Consider the following 14,364-nt stretch of genomic DNA (forward strand, 5'->3'; position numbering starts at 1 on the left):
CATCTATTTCTGCGTGGTGCTCACACACCACGCATCACCCTATAGGTAACCATTTAAATTGTCCTATTTTCCTCATGTCTTTCCTAAACGCTTACCCTATTACAATCTCCCACCCCACTGCCTCTTTCCTGAATTCAACTTTTCGACTAGATCTCATTTTCCAAACTACCATGAACTAGGCTTGCCAGCTCAAGTCAGACCTCCTTGCCAAAAGGAGCGAGCATACAAGGACACTGTTGCTTTCCCTTCTCCAGCGCACTCTGTCTCCACCCACAGGTCCCACTGACTGAACAGCAGCCCTCCTGTCACTGTGAAGGAATTTACTGTCAGGTCTTGCCCTGAGAGGAAGGGATCGTCAGGCGTACTACCTCTTTCCCTAAGCCCTACCTCTACGTCCTCCTAAATGACTGGTTATTTGTAGCTTAGCTTTGGTTTCCTGTATTTTAAATACTATTGGAGAAGCTGTAGAATCATTTATCCTTTAAAAGACCAAGAAGGATCAAGAAGGATTAAATCTGAGGAAAGAGCAGACTCTGTGACAGGACTTTTTCATTGCAAAATAACTAAGAATTCAAGGAACATGCCTATTCCCAATTACTTCGAAATAGATTAACTGAAGCACTGTCAGTCATTTACAACATATAACTGTGCAGCTGCTTGCTGTAATTCACAACCTACATGAAGAAACCTACATACAGGTTTTTGTAAATGTTATTTTTAGGTATGTTTAACAGGGCCCTATTTAATTTTTCAACAGCAGGGTGGGTAATAAAATCTGCCTGCAACTGAGGTTTCAGTCAGTTAAAATAGACTAACACTTTCTAATGAAAGACTTCTACAAGAGAGTAAAGATTCCTCCTATTCAGCAGGCAGTCAGCAGAGAACTCATCAATGTTGTTTAAAATTTCCTCCTTTGCATAACTTTTGAACCCGCATTTCCCATGTCTCAATCACAGCTCTTGTTACCTGCTATAGAGTACACAATGCTTTAAAGCAGCTTCTTTTCAACTTCAGGTGGTCAGGCAGACGGGGAAGAAAAGGGAAAGTTGTGTTTTGAGAAAAAGGGACATAATTAAAGTTAAAATTAATTTGCAAAAGCCATCAGATCCTAAACAAATAATAAACATAGAAAAACATGATACAATTTAGGAAACAGTATTTAATTTAAGTAAAAAAAACCCAAACCCCAAATGCCTCTGGATTTGAACACAAACTTGCTAACATTGTTTATGCTAGAGTTTTAAGTCTTTTTTGCAAGCACCATAGAATCATTTACCATTGTCTTCCTCTACTCTTAAAGACTGAGACAAGCTGAAACATCAATAAAAATGTTTTACAATTTTGTAAAAGCCAGTTCCACAAAATTCAGTCAAGATATATACATTTACTATTTGTCTTGTAATTTTCTCAATCTGATATTAGAGTTAAGAAGTGAAGTTTCTCCATTACCACAAATCTGGGTTTCCACACAGGTTAAATGTGGTAGGCACACAGCACAAAGCAAACTCACTCCTATTTATGACCAGAAAGAGGAAAGCAGCCTGTTCAGAATGCAGGCTTCCTTTTTCACCAACACTTACAGCTCAAAATATGCCCCAACAGCTCCCCCCTTAGGGAGCTGCAGGAAAGGAAATTTTGGAAGACTGGTCCCCTTAGTCACTCAGCTTCAAGGTCAGAATATAAAACTTATTTTGAAATAGCTACATGTTGATATAATTGCTTTACCTAATACTCTGTACAAAGAGATAGAAAATGATCAGCAAAAAAATTGACTGTATTCTGAACAGGGTTCCTAATTGTATGCAAAAAATGGAACTGCCACTTTCCATAGTTTATGCCTAAGTTATAAAACCAGTTTAGGTTAGTTTATAACCTAAACTTCAAGAATTGAGTTCAGAAGAAATGTAAAAAGACAATACTACCATATTACCATCATTAGTAAACATATCATATTCTGAATCTTCTTCCTTTTGGCAAAGATATGAAACTGAACTATTTTCAAGAACTATTTCTTTCCTCTGTGCCTTCAGGAAAGTGAAATATAGCACCAAATACATATGATAAGTGATCTTCCTTCAGGCTCCTCTTCCTAATTTTTTGAGATACTCAGAGCACCACTTCCAAATTTGCCTGTACTTCAGCTACTCTAGTTTGCATTCCTAACACAGCCATACCTTGCTTTCCTTCTAATAATGGACATACCTAACTTTGATACAGTTCATTATGCCACACAAAGTAGTCAACAGTAATTCAGACTTAAAAGTGGTATTCCATACTAATATTGCATATAAATTACAGCTAAAAACATGCCCTGAAAAATTACAAGGTGATTTTTTTTTTTTTTTTTACGAAGGGAAGTAAAATTCTTTGGTAAGCATAGAGACAATGCATGGAATCTGTTTCTTTGCATTAAAATCCTGCCGAGTTGAGAAGGACTCGTACTCTGCTACTTTGCGATTTACACGAGTTAAAATCTGCATGAGTTCAAGTTTCCTTGCATGTTCCCTCAGCATTTTACAAAGTGACTGAATGAACCAGGAGCCCTCAGCTGCATTCCTCCAGGAGTAATAGCCTGTGGAAAAGAGAGATGTCAAACTGATCAGATGTAGCAGCCTCTGATACAGGACAGGATTGTGATTAGGGAAACAAAGCATTGTTTCCAATAGCAATCCATGTTTTCAAATAAAAACTCAAAACCAGTAATCAAAATTTAGATTTTTATAAGCTCCCCAAATTGCAACTCAAAAGATTTTTCTAATCCTCTCATCTTTTTTCAATCTAAGAAAACTTAAGGTAGGTAGAAAATCAAAAGGCAGGAAAACTATCTTCCACTGCAACAGTCTCAGCTATGAATCACTTACTACTTCTTCACAGAATACATATGCATGAAGGAGAGGTGACAGGAGAGATGAAGCCAAGATGCAAAACAGATTTCAGGGTTACTTCCTTCAGGACTACATGCGTGAATTAAAGACTAAAACCTGTTTCTGCTAGCTGGTAATGTAAGGGCCATACTACTGGTTCTGTTGCTACTGATTTTGCTTACAGCTGCAGTGAAAATAAAAGAGTTGATAGGCAGTAGGTGTTTGTCACCTACTTTTGTATATGCATCTACAGATCCTATTGTTTTGTTCTCTCAGAATCAATGCACCTTTTACTTCCTGCTGTAAATTACATTCACAACTCAGGTTAACTAAACTTACAGAAGATGAACATTTGAGGGTTTGCTAGTGAGAAAGATGCACATTCAGGGTTAGTTTGTTTGTTTTGTAGGAATTGAGAATAGCAACTACCTCAAAAAGAAACCAGATCAGGGAGAAAAGAACGATTGAGGGAAGAAAAATACATGAAAGAGAACAAGTGGTTACCCAGTTGACTGGATACAACTGCAAGCTCTCATTTACAACATCAATACAGACTGTATACATAGATTTGAGGAACAAAAATTTCTTTGCAAGTTTCTCACCTGGAGCTGTGGAATATGCATAGAGGAAATCTGCTTCTACAGGTATTTTCTGACACATTGTTTCTTCTGATCCACTGTCTGTCTCAATACCAGAATCTAATTCTGTCCCTCTACAAGCCTATTTGGTGGAAAGAAGAATGGGAAATAAAAACCAAAGAAATAAAGGCATCCATTTTAAGGATGATAATATCCCAATTAAAACAAAAATAACAAGAATTTGTATGTCACATTTCTATCAGAGAAGAAACTAACTAGCATTTATTTAATCAACTGCACAGTTTGCTTAAGATACGTATTAATTCTATGGTGTATTCAGAAACTCACTACAAGATGGGCTAATGCTTACAAAGATTTTATATAATCCAAGGAATTAAGATAATGCAATCTCAGCTATGACAAGTACTGCGTACCTAATAGGGCAGACTATGCCACTTTTAAACCTGAAGAGAATCTTATTCTGAAAGTAATTCCATTTAAATCCATTTCAGAATTATCTTATCTGCACTAATAATTAATGGGAACAGTATTTTTCTTAAAGTATTCAGCTGTTTTGATGATGACTGTTCAGCTGTACATCACCTGAATGAAGAAGAGCTTGGGTTTTCCTGCTAAACTTCTGCACCTGTCACCTCTGAAAAGGCTTGTTAGTACTTTCAGTTCAAGAGGGCCATCTGTACCATAGATGACTCCTTCATCACCATGGCTTAGCAACACGCAAACAAAACTGCTTCGGTTGCTGTGGTCTTCTTCAGAAACTTGAAGGAAAAAAGGAAAGATAACTGTCGTAAGTTCTTGCATTCCCTAAAAGCTTTGAACACTTGATGCCTCCTGTGCAACAGAAGTCTTTAAGAACTAACTCCTGTATTTAGAAACCTCCAACCAGTTTTCACTACTTGAACAAAAGGAGCCAGCCTACTTTAATTCAGAAGACTGGAGAGAGAAAACCCCAAATTAAAGGCCAACTCTACACATTCTAAGACATAGCCTCAGAACTAGGCCAGGAACACCCTGAGGAGACAAAGAGGGTATTCCCACAGTGTATCAAAGTCTGATTGGCACATCTCACTCATGCAGTAATGGTCAGTCTCATGATCTGGGATTGGACTGATAGGAAGTTCTGAGTTTTGGGAAAGGATGAGGAAGTCTCATCTCTCCTTCCAGAGACACTCCAACTACTTATATTACATGGGCAATTAATGTGGCATGAAAGCTGTTGCTGCTGCAGGGACTTAGGTTCTAGTACTTCACTCTTTCACTTTGGCCCTGTAGCAAGGTCTAGAAAGATTTTTCAAGCTTCTGATTTTTGTACTTACAGACATTTAAATCTATCAGGGCTTTATATCAGTCTTTTTTTTTTCCCCATCTTGTGGTACACAATGAGCACAGAACAGATATTCTCTGATGTCTTTTGTTGCCTGACATTGTGGGGATTGTACTTAAGAATCAAGACAATTCTTTTAAATATATGAAAAAAAACACAAACATGGTTTAAAAGAAAGGATCCAAAAGGAATTCTGAGCGGGAAACTCAAGAAGATGCAAGAGTAGATGGAAAGCATAATAGTCCCAAAAGCTTCTGTTTAGAGCTTGCCAGAACACTGAATTTCTATTCTGGAAAAAAAATGAAGTATTTATCTTTTCCTCAAGCAATGCACACTGGGGCATTTCTACAAGTACTGCATCTAGAAGAGTCAGGAAAGGCTGCTTTTTGTGAATCTCTAGTTAGGCTGCAGTCTGTGGTTTACACTGTCTATTTGGAGGCCTTATACCAAGGTGAGACAGAGGCCTTGGAACCTTCAGCTACTGTCAACATACTGGTGACTGGCTACAACTATGCTAATAAATTAATCATGCTTGGGAGCATTCTCTGACATAAACATTAACTGGCACAAAAGAACTGACATCTATGTTAGCAAATACATTAACAACAACAAAAAAAGCCAAACCCAAACATGATTGTTGTAGGCTAACTGCATGTTGGGAATAATCCCTAGAACATTTTTACTGTTTAACTGCGACCTGGAACAGTCTGGGAGAGCACGGGTAGGCATCAGCCACAGTCATGCCAGAGAACCTTGCAACTAGAATACACTGGGTTCCAGGGCTACAGATTATCTCCAGGCATTGTTTAATTTACTAGTCTAGATGTAGCCAAGTCCAAACAAAGCAGGACTAAGACTAACACTAGTATAAAGCTCTCAGTTCACAAAAGGGTGTTTTGTTTCACAAATCAAACAAAACACAAATTGTTTCTCTAAGAGTAATTTAGTCCACACGCTTGCAGTTCTGGTCCCTCCATCTGAAGCCCCTGGATGAGAACACATCTTGGGCCACACCACTGAGCATATAGCACAGAATCCCTCTACCCAATTAAGCAGGATTCTTTCCAACTCACAGAACTTCAGTGATCCCAGGGTCAGAATATGAATCAGTCTGCATTTAAGTTTCAGCCTTTTTTCTGGCCTTCCTTAGAAGATGAGAAAGGATACGGAGACAACAGTCACGACACAAAAGATGAAGAGACAGCAAAGATGAACAAACATAGAAACTGTGATGCACATGCCATCCTTAGCAATAAATCATCAGTAGGTGTGAAGTATTATCTAAAAGAACCATGGAAGAGGAGATGTTAGGGCTACAGATGTAGTTGGAAACAGTGGTTGATTTAATACACACACTGAACATATTACTACTTACCACGTTTCAATAGTTCAAAAATGTCCACACATGAAAGATCATTGTTGATCTTTATTTTATACCCCAGCTTCATAAAAACTTCTCTGACACTTGCAGCATCCGCATCTGTACCCGAACGGGCTAACATCCCTATACGTAAGAGGAATGCATTATTTTTTATATGATATAGATGGCATGGTCATATTGAGCCAAATTCTTCTCACTTCTACCTGTATCAGTCTGGAACATTATTCCATTATTCCAGCTCCACTCTTAACAGAAAAAATACTGCACTGTTATACATGCACACAATCTCCCTCTCCCTGTATGTTTATTGTAGATTTACCTACTCCTTATTTTTATATCTACTAATAAAAGACATAAAAGGATTTTATTTGCAAAACAGAAATCATGACTAAATGGTAAGATAGACTTATACCAAATTCCTCCCATTACTGCTATACCCTAATGTGTTCCCTCTATGCACCTTTGGAAGAATGAATCACACCCATTCACACAACAATTTGAGGTTGCAATCCAAATTGGTCTGCGTATTTAATTTTGAAGAATACTACATTCCACTAATCGATCTAAATTAAGGAAAAAAAACTTTAACATTTGAAAGTAGTACCAGTCTTTCTGTGGAAGTTCTTATTGTTTATTATTACACATTCCCCCATCTCTGGATAATCCATTCTGTAACTGTGGTCCGGCACAATTCCAGAGTCCATGGACTTGCTAGCAGATAGGTTCTTTCTGTATAGAAATCAGACAAACTTTAAAGTGTTAATTTCTGATCTTCCCTCTCTAGTTTCAAAATAATAACCAAAACCAATGAAATTGGTAAGATTTGCTCCTTGTTCCCTAGAACTTCCCTCAGCAAGTTTGCCAATGACACCAAGCTGAGTGGTGTGTTTACTCTGGAGGCAAAGGAACCCAGAGGAACCTTGACAGGCTAGAGAGACGGGCCTGTGCAAACCTCACGAATTTCAACAAGGCAAAGTGTTAAGGTCCTGCATCTGCACTGGGGCAATCTCAGATACTGATGTTGGCTGGGTGATGAGTGGATTCAGAGCAGCCCTGAGAAGGACTTGGAAGTATTAGCAGATGAAAAACTGAACATGAGCTGGCAACATGCGCTAGAAAGCCCAGAAAACCCAGAAAGCCAACGGCATCCTGGGCTACATCAAAATAGGCATGACCAGCAGGTTGAAGGAGGTGATTCTCCCCCTCTACTCCACTCTTGTGAGACCCTACCTGGAGTACTGCATTCAGCTCCAGGACACTCAGCATAAGAAAGACAAGGATCTGCTCATGCAGGTCCAGAGAAAGGCCATGAAGATGCTCAGTGGGCTTGAGCACCTCTCATATGAGGACAGGCTGAGAGAGTTGGGCTTGTTCAGCCTAGAGAAAAGAAGGCTCTGGGGATACCTTAGATCAGCCTTCCAGTATCTACAGGGGGCTACAAGTAGACTTGAGAGGGACTTTTTAATAGGACATGTAGGGATAGGACAGGGGAAATGGGTTTAAGATAAAAGAGGATAGACTTTGATTAGATATTAGGAAGATATCCTTTACTGTGAGAGTGGTGAGACACTGGAACAGTTGCCCAAAAGAAGTGGTAAATGCTCCATCCCTGGCCGTGTTTGAGGCCAGATTGGACAGAGCCTTGGGTGACATGGTCTAGTGTGAGGTGTACCTGCCCATGACAGGGGGTTGGAACTAGGTGATCTTAAGGTCCTTTCCAACCTTAACCATACTGTCATTCTATGATTCTAGATGTAAGGAAAAAATTTTTCCTTACATCAGAGACACTGGAACAGGCTGCCCAGAGAAGCTGTGGGTGCCCCATCCCCTGAGGTTGGAAGGCCAAGTTGGACGGGGCTTTGAGCAACTTGGTCTAGCAGAAAGTGTTCCTACTTGTGGCAGAGATTGGAACTAGATGATCTTAAGGTCCTTTCTAACCCTAACAATTCTGTGATTCTAGATATAAAGAAGAAATTCTTTACTGTGAGGGTGGTGAGGCACTGCAACAGGTTGCCCAGAGAACTTGTGGATGCCCACTCCCCAGCAGTGTTCAAGGCCAGGCTTGACAGGGCTTTAAGCCACCTGATCTAGTGGAAGGTGTCCATGCTTGTGGCAGGGCGGTTGGAAATGGATGATCTTTAAGGTCTGTTCCAACTCAAACCATTCTGTGATTCTAAGTTATGTCTGTGAAATAAGTTGTTACATCCAATTTAAGACTAGTGAAGACTGCACTTGCCCAGAGGTTAAAATAAATAAAACTGCTTGTTATGTTCCCAAATAAACCTTTTGTTTTTGTTTCAAGTTCAGGAAAATGTGCACATACACAAATAATTGAGGGGGGGGGGGGGAGGGAAGGAGAGGAGAAGAGACATCTGTAGTTGTATTAATCTTCTGTTCAACTTGTTACAAGTTGAAATTTTAAAGAATCAAGGAAGAACTATGTCTAAAATGGTAATGCCTCTACATAGCAGAGCATAAAAAAAATCAGTTTAAGAAAACCAACTACTATATCAACAAGAAATCAGTTCGTTTTTTTTTTTTTACTACCATCTTTTGAAAGCTATGTACTAGGAGCAAGATCAGCTCTGAGATTGTAAATCTATTCTGAATTCTAGCCAAAAGTAATTTCCTCATTTAATTTTCACAAGTGTCCTGGATTTAGCAGTAGCAGTCATTTTTCCCCTTCTTGGTAGCTGGCGCAGTGCAGTGTTTTGACTTTCAGCTCGGGAACAGAGCTGATAACAAGGATGTTTTGGTTTGGCCAAGGACTTTGTGAGCCTCATGCTCTGCCAGAGAGGAGGGGGAGCCAGGAGGAAGCAGACAGGACACCTGACCCAAACTGACCAAAGAGGTATTCCATACCACAGCACGTCATGCCCAGGAGGTAACTGGGAGTTAGCTGGAAGGGCTGGGAGACTGCAGGGTTGGAGGAGGTATCGGTCGGTGCTTGGGCGGGCTGAGGGGGGGCGAGTTACATTCTCTTCCCTTGTTATTTCCTTTATCATTATTATCACTGGTGGTAGCAGTAGTGATTTGTGTTATACCTTAGTTACTAAACTGTTCTTATCTCAACCCGTGGGAGTTGCATTCTTTTCGATTCTCCTCTCCATCCCTCTGGGAGTAGGGGGAGGGAAAGAAGGGGGGGAGGTGAGTTAACGAGTTACCTGACTGGGTTTAAACCACGACAACAAGTAAACATTCGAAACCTAGAAAGACCAAGACTCTATATGCAGCTGTAATTCTACCTTAATGAACACACCAACTATACCACCACTCATGACTGCAACATCTGTTAATTCTACTCAGTCCATATATGCTGAGTTCAGTATGGATTTTCTCATTTAAGCATATGGGTATTCTACAGATAAGAAGTCTGTAATGCTCTTAAATCTAATTTTCATTGAAATATTAAGTTCCTAGAGAGTGCAATCTGATGATAGTGCTACACCAGCATAACAACCAGGAAGAACAGGCCTGCGTTTCCTTCCTTCCACCCCTTTAAGTTCCTCTTGTGCTTCTGCACATAAAACCCTCCAGCAGGTCAGTTCAAGCAGCTGAACTGTCTGCCACTGGTTCCGGTAAGCTCTAGAAGCAGTTCAAGGAAAGGGGTGAACATTTAGCACAGGGTGAGATAGAGAAGTCTGTTTTTCAGAACAGATAACAACTTGATAATACTGTGAAGCTAAGTCTAACTGCATCTCAGGTGTTGCTTTTTAGTTCCTTGCACGTATACATGGCCTGTTAGAGACTGTGTATTTTCATAAGTAGTAAAACTCTTCTAATAGTCATTTATGATTATTATAATTTACCGTAATTGAAATATTTCCTTTTAGCATTACTTCTATGGCTCTCGCCTTCTGTTACAGCACATGATTCCTCAAGAATTAAAGTGAAGACTTAAACCAAAAGTAGCTCACTTACCCTTTGGAACCTCTAGGAATAGATTTTGCGTCTGCCAGATCTTCCCCTGAATGTGGGCCATCTCCTGTGTCTGCCATTATGGCTCTCAATTGTCAGCTTGAAAACATAAGAAAATAGAAATATATGATAGCTTATACTCATATGAAATGCTACCTTCAGATTTTTGTTTGGTTTCCTTAAAGCCTTACACAATCAGAAAGCAACTCTTTAGAACTGGGGAGTACACTAATGTTAAAAGGGGATATTCACACAGAATAACTTTAGCCTAGGAGTATTAGTATTGGCAGCCAAAAAAACCCAGGATTTCTGAGTATCCCCACATATCTCATACTTGAAAGAAGAACATGAAATATTCTTTTAGATTACTGCATTCTACATTAAGTCTTGGAAAAATAGTCTGCAGATCCCTGTGGCCAAATCATTAAAAATGCCTAAGAAAATCAGGATAAGAGACAAATTGGAAAAAAATCTTTAAAATATTGTAATGTCCCTACATGCATCAGTATCATTTTGTTATTGTGACTGTTAATGTCATTTATGGATTGTTCCACATCAGTAAGACAGAAATTGAGATCCAAAGCCAATCAATGCAATTTATTGGAAGCATACAAAGACTAACATAGAAGACTGGATTTCAGGTCATAGTATCTGGGGAAATAAATAATTTCTCTGCATTCAGTTTCAACTGAAACATCACTGGATCCAATCCTAATTGGTGTACGTGAAGGCAACTGCAACATAAATAACATAAACCCATGTGAAGGCAACTGCAACATAAATAACATAAACCACAACAACACAACTTTAAATAGTTGATGAAATAACTCTGTGCTGTGGGCTGCTATTTACTCTTAATCAGAACACAGGACAAGAAATGATCATTGATACCAAGGCAGAAATCAATTTAAATGCAATAAACCTCCCTTTCAATTACTCTGCGCCCATGGAACACATTACCACAAGTTAACTTTTAACTCAGGATTCATAAAAGGATTAAGCATCATAAAGCTAAATAGCCAGAGAGGATAAAGTAATATATGCTTGGAAGTGAAATACGTGGTCAGACCTCAAGAAAAAAGCAAGGTACTACAATGCAATAACTTAAAAGATATTCACTTAGCAGATATATTAATGGTATCTATACCCATCTTTCTTTCTTTGGTTCTTACAGTAAGACATTTACTTACATCTAGTTACTCTGAATACTACGTCCTTGTATCTTGGAGCACTGATGTAAATAAGATATTTTCTTGCTCACAAAATGATTCCAGACTTAAGAACTGTTATCACATAAATTAGCAGCACACAGGAAATTCCCTGAAAACTAAATGACAAAAGTATCAAATAAGCTTGATATTTAGAAATAAAATTTCTAGAATAGCTTATTGTGTTACATTTTTCATGGCTTTTAACTCCCACCAGCAATGAAGTACTATGCAGTCACTTGCCAACTGGGCTACCAATGACTACTTAGAGAAAGACTGAGGTGAGGTATAGGGAAAGCTAACAATTCCACCCAACAGGTAAGACCCTGGAATTCTTAGGGAGGATAAGTGGATCATTAGGCTGCCTTTGGTTCACATCAGTTGAAGATCCAACCAAACTGTTGCATTCCATTAGGGATTTGTTTTAGTAAACTGGTGGGAATAACACTGGTGAACAGCAGCAGGCTTAAGTAGGCAAACTAGAAACCTAATAAACTGGGACATGAATGCTTCTCTAACACAAATGTTTCATGCTGCAAACAGTAAGAAAGATCTTCAATATTAAGTGACCTAAATTGAGACTTATCTCCTCAAACCTTTTGCAACCTTAAAACTCGAACTGTTGTCCTTGATCCAATCCCAAAGAAACAATGAAATCTGAAGTAGCTAGCAAACCCCACAATTACAATGAACTACAGAACTTTATTTCTGAACAACGTAAAACACAGCTTGTCTAAGAGTCTTTACAGAAACTAGACAGATAGTGAAGAAAAAACGGGCATAATAAATCAGGTATTTTAAATACACACGCTTTATCTTCAGATTAGAATCTGTAACTCACCTTTAATATCCATCAATTTCTGAGCACCAATTCACCTGCACTTTTTTAAAGAACAAAAGACATCCACAAAGAGATATCCGTTTTGTTACTAGGCACTCAAATGTACGTTTTAACCAGCAGTTATGTTTTCTGCTCTAAAGCACTAGTCAGAGTAACAGCAATGCTCAGCTGGTGCTGATTCTAACAGACTACTAAGAATTGCCTCATCTTGGTTTAGGTAATGCAGTGATGTCATGTTCTGTCAAGTAGAATACACATTTCCCTATAGAGGATGATCTCATGCTGTTAGGGATGGGGCTGAAGACTGGGACAAAGCAATTAAAAATTTAACGTTAAATTGTTATTCTGCTCCTTGTTATTATTTTATCTTAAAGTTTAGAAAATGTTTTTATTCCATGCCAGGCTGGATCTACTTATTTACCTGGCCTAATGAAAATAAATTAACACTGTCATATCTCACCCGGCCATAAGAACCATCAGGTTTCTTTATGAAGACACAAGAAAAATAATGATGTAGTGATAAAAATAATACCAAAGCTTCTCAGACAGGGAAGGAAGCAAATAACTGAACTGGCTCTAGTTACCAACTGTATCTTGAAATACGCAAACCACAGGAGTCAAGACAACACATGTTCAGTATACGCCAGCTGCTACAAAGCAATGATTGCAGCAGTATTAAAATACATGTCCAAAACAGAAAGCAGTATTGTAATCATGTCCTTAAAGATTAGAAATGGGCAGTTTTCCACCTCACATGACTGCAAGAGAAAATGCCAAGCATTCAGAGAAGGTATTTTACGTACATAAATATATACATGGCACATTATGATACTAATGCAGACAGGCAGATTAAGAATTTTCCATTCTATGATGTATAATGGTAACAAATAATTATCTAACTAATAATGGAAGGAAAACATAGAAGCTGACATAAAAAACCCCAAGCAACTAAAAAAATTTGAAATACACCATTTCATTTTCTGTGTGGCATTATCCCCCTGTTAAATAAATACTGCTGTCACAGATGAAGCATTGACAATATGCCTTCACAGTACTTCTGGTCTGGATGTGGTTGTTGAGAGGCACTGACATCGGGCCAGTACTCTGATTTTCCAAAAGCAAACAGTCAGCACTTATCTGCAAAATCAGCAAGACCTAAAATCACTCTGAGAATAGATGGATGACTTGCTTACTAATTCACCCATACCTATTAAACACAGCACCACCACAACAGATACAGCCTTGCCAGGCTCCTTAGTCCTAAGGACACGGTGTGTTATTTTCAAACCTACCAAATGATGAGTAGATAATTAAAGGAGAGAATTATGGGTGGAAAGGTAAAAAATGAGAGCTATCCTTCACCCCAGCAGGGAACAGGACACAACAGACCTCGGACAGGGCCCTCTCCACCGTCCCTATAACCTTCACCTCGTGGTGGTGCCTCCCGACCGCCGCACGCTCACTCTTTGTCAGACAGAGCTGTTGTCTAGACGAGTTTTAACCGCTTGTCTCCAAAGCTTTACTTTGGTGGATCCAAATGCAGGTTCTGACCCCGTGTTTCCAGTTAGCTAACAGTGTAAGGCAAGGCCACCGGAAACCAGTTTAAAATTAAAGCTCCTCTCCCCATCCCCCGCCCCCTTTGTTTAGGCAGCTTCTCCACAAAAACAAGCTTAAATGAGCAAACTGTCCGCCTTAAGCTTCTGGGAAAGCAGCAGCTGCGTTCCCGGCCCCGGAGGGGGAGGCCGGGAGCCGGAGGGTGCTGGCGTGGCACCGCGGCCGGTGTTCCCCGCCGCAGCCGGTAGGCAGGGCGCTACCTCGGGCGGAGGGACAACATCCGCCCGCAACAGGCACCAGAACCGGCCGTGGCGGGAGCCCGCGGGCAGCCGAGGAGCGGGCAGGCGGCGCTCCCAGTCGGGCCCGCCCCGCCTCGGGCGAGCCGCGGCTCTCCTCCGGCCCGGCTGTAGGGAGGCTCCGGCTCCCCTCAGCCCGCTCCCTGCGGACAAGGCGCGGGTGGCTCCGCCAGACCGAGGCCCCTCGGAGCCGGAGAGCCACAGACACGGCCCTCACGGGCACCAGCCCTACCCCGACCCTACCACACTTCCGTTCGACCCAGCCACCGTCCCCGCCGCCGCCACTCACCTCAGCCGCCACCTTACCCGCTCCACCGGCGCTGCGCTCCCACCTGCCTTCCGCGGTACGCGGCGGGGCGGGAGGACGGCCGCTGACGGT

General features: G+C 40.4%; 1 protein-coding gene across 2 annotated transcripts; it reads right to left on the reverse strand.

The window, feature by feature from the left end:
- Positions 1 to 1,139: 1,139 nt before the first annotated feature.
- On the reverse strand, positions 1,140 to 14,256 carry CASP3 (caspase 3). Of its 2 annotated transcripts, none has more exons than XM_062630298.1 (8): positions 14,234 to 14,256; positions 11,277 to 11,413; positions 10,090 to 10,185; positions 6,773 to 6,897; positions 6,163 to 6,291; positions 4,046 to 4,221; positions 3,467 to 3,584; positions 1,140 to 2,572 (listed from the first exon to the last, which is right to left on the reverse strand). In XM_062630298.1, the coding sequence occupies exons 3-8, from the start codon at positions 10,164 to 10,166 to the stop codon at positions 2,346 to 2,348; spliced, it is 852 nt and encodes a 283-aa protein (XP_062486282.1). In that variant the 5' UTR covers positions 10,167 to 10,185; positions 11,277 to 11,413; positions 14,234 to 14,256; the 3' UTR covers positions 1,140 to 2,345. The 2 variants fall into 2 exon arrangements, with proteins under 2 accessions (XP_062486282.1, XP_062486199.1); XM_062630215.1 differs by lacking the exon at positions 14,234 to 14,256 and adding an exon at positions 12,136 to 12,554.
- Between the last annotated feature and the right edge of the window lie 108 nt (positions 14,257 to 14,364).

Source organism: Pezoporus occidentalis, unplaced genomic scaffold (assembly GCF_034315485.1).
Source record: "Pezoporus occidentalis ecotype Australia unplaced genomic scaffold, CSIRO_AGI_Poc_V1 ctg1, whole genome shotgun sequence".
In the NCBI taxonomy this organism is placed as follows: Eukaryota; Metazoa; Chordata; class Aves; order Psittaciformes; family Psittacidae; genus Pezoporus; species Pezoporus occidentalis.

Bases quoted from the DNA above. Each gene is read 5' to 3' on its own strand.
- CASP3 (XM_062630298.1), bottom strand. From the start codon at position 10,166: ATGGCAGACACAGGAGATGGCCCACATTCAGGGGAAGATCTGGCAGAC. The intron at 6,898-10,089 runs GTAAGTGAGCTA...ATTTCTATACAG, and splicing joins ATTCCTAGAGGTTCCAAAGG to AAAGAACCTATCTGCTAGCA. The intron at 6,292-6,772 runs GTACTACTTTCA...TCTTACGTATAG, and splicing joins GAACTTCCACAGAAAGACTG to GGATGTTAGCCCGTTCGGGT.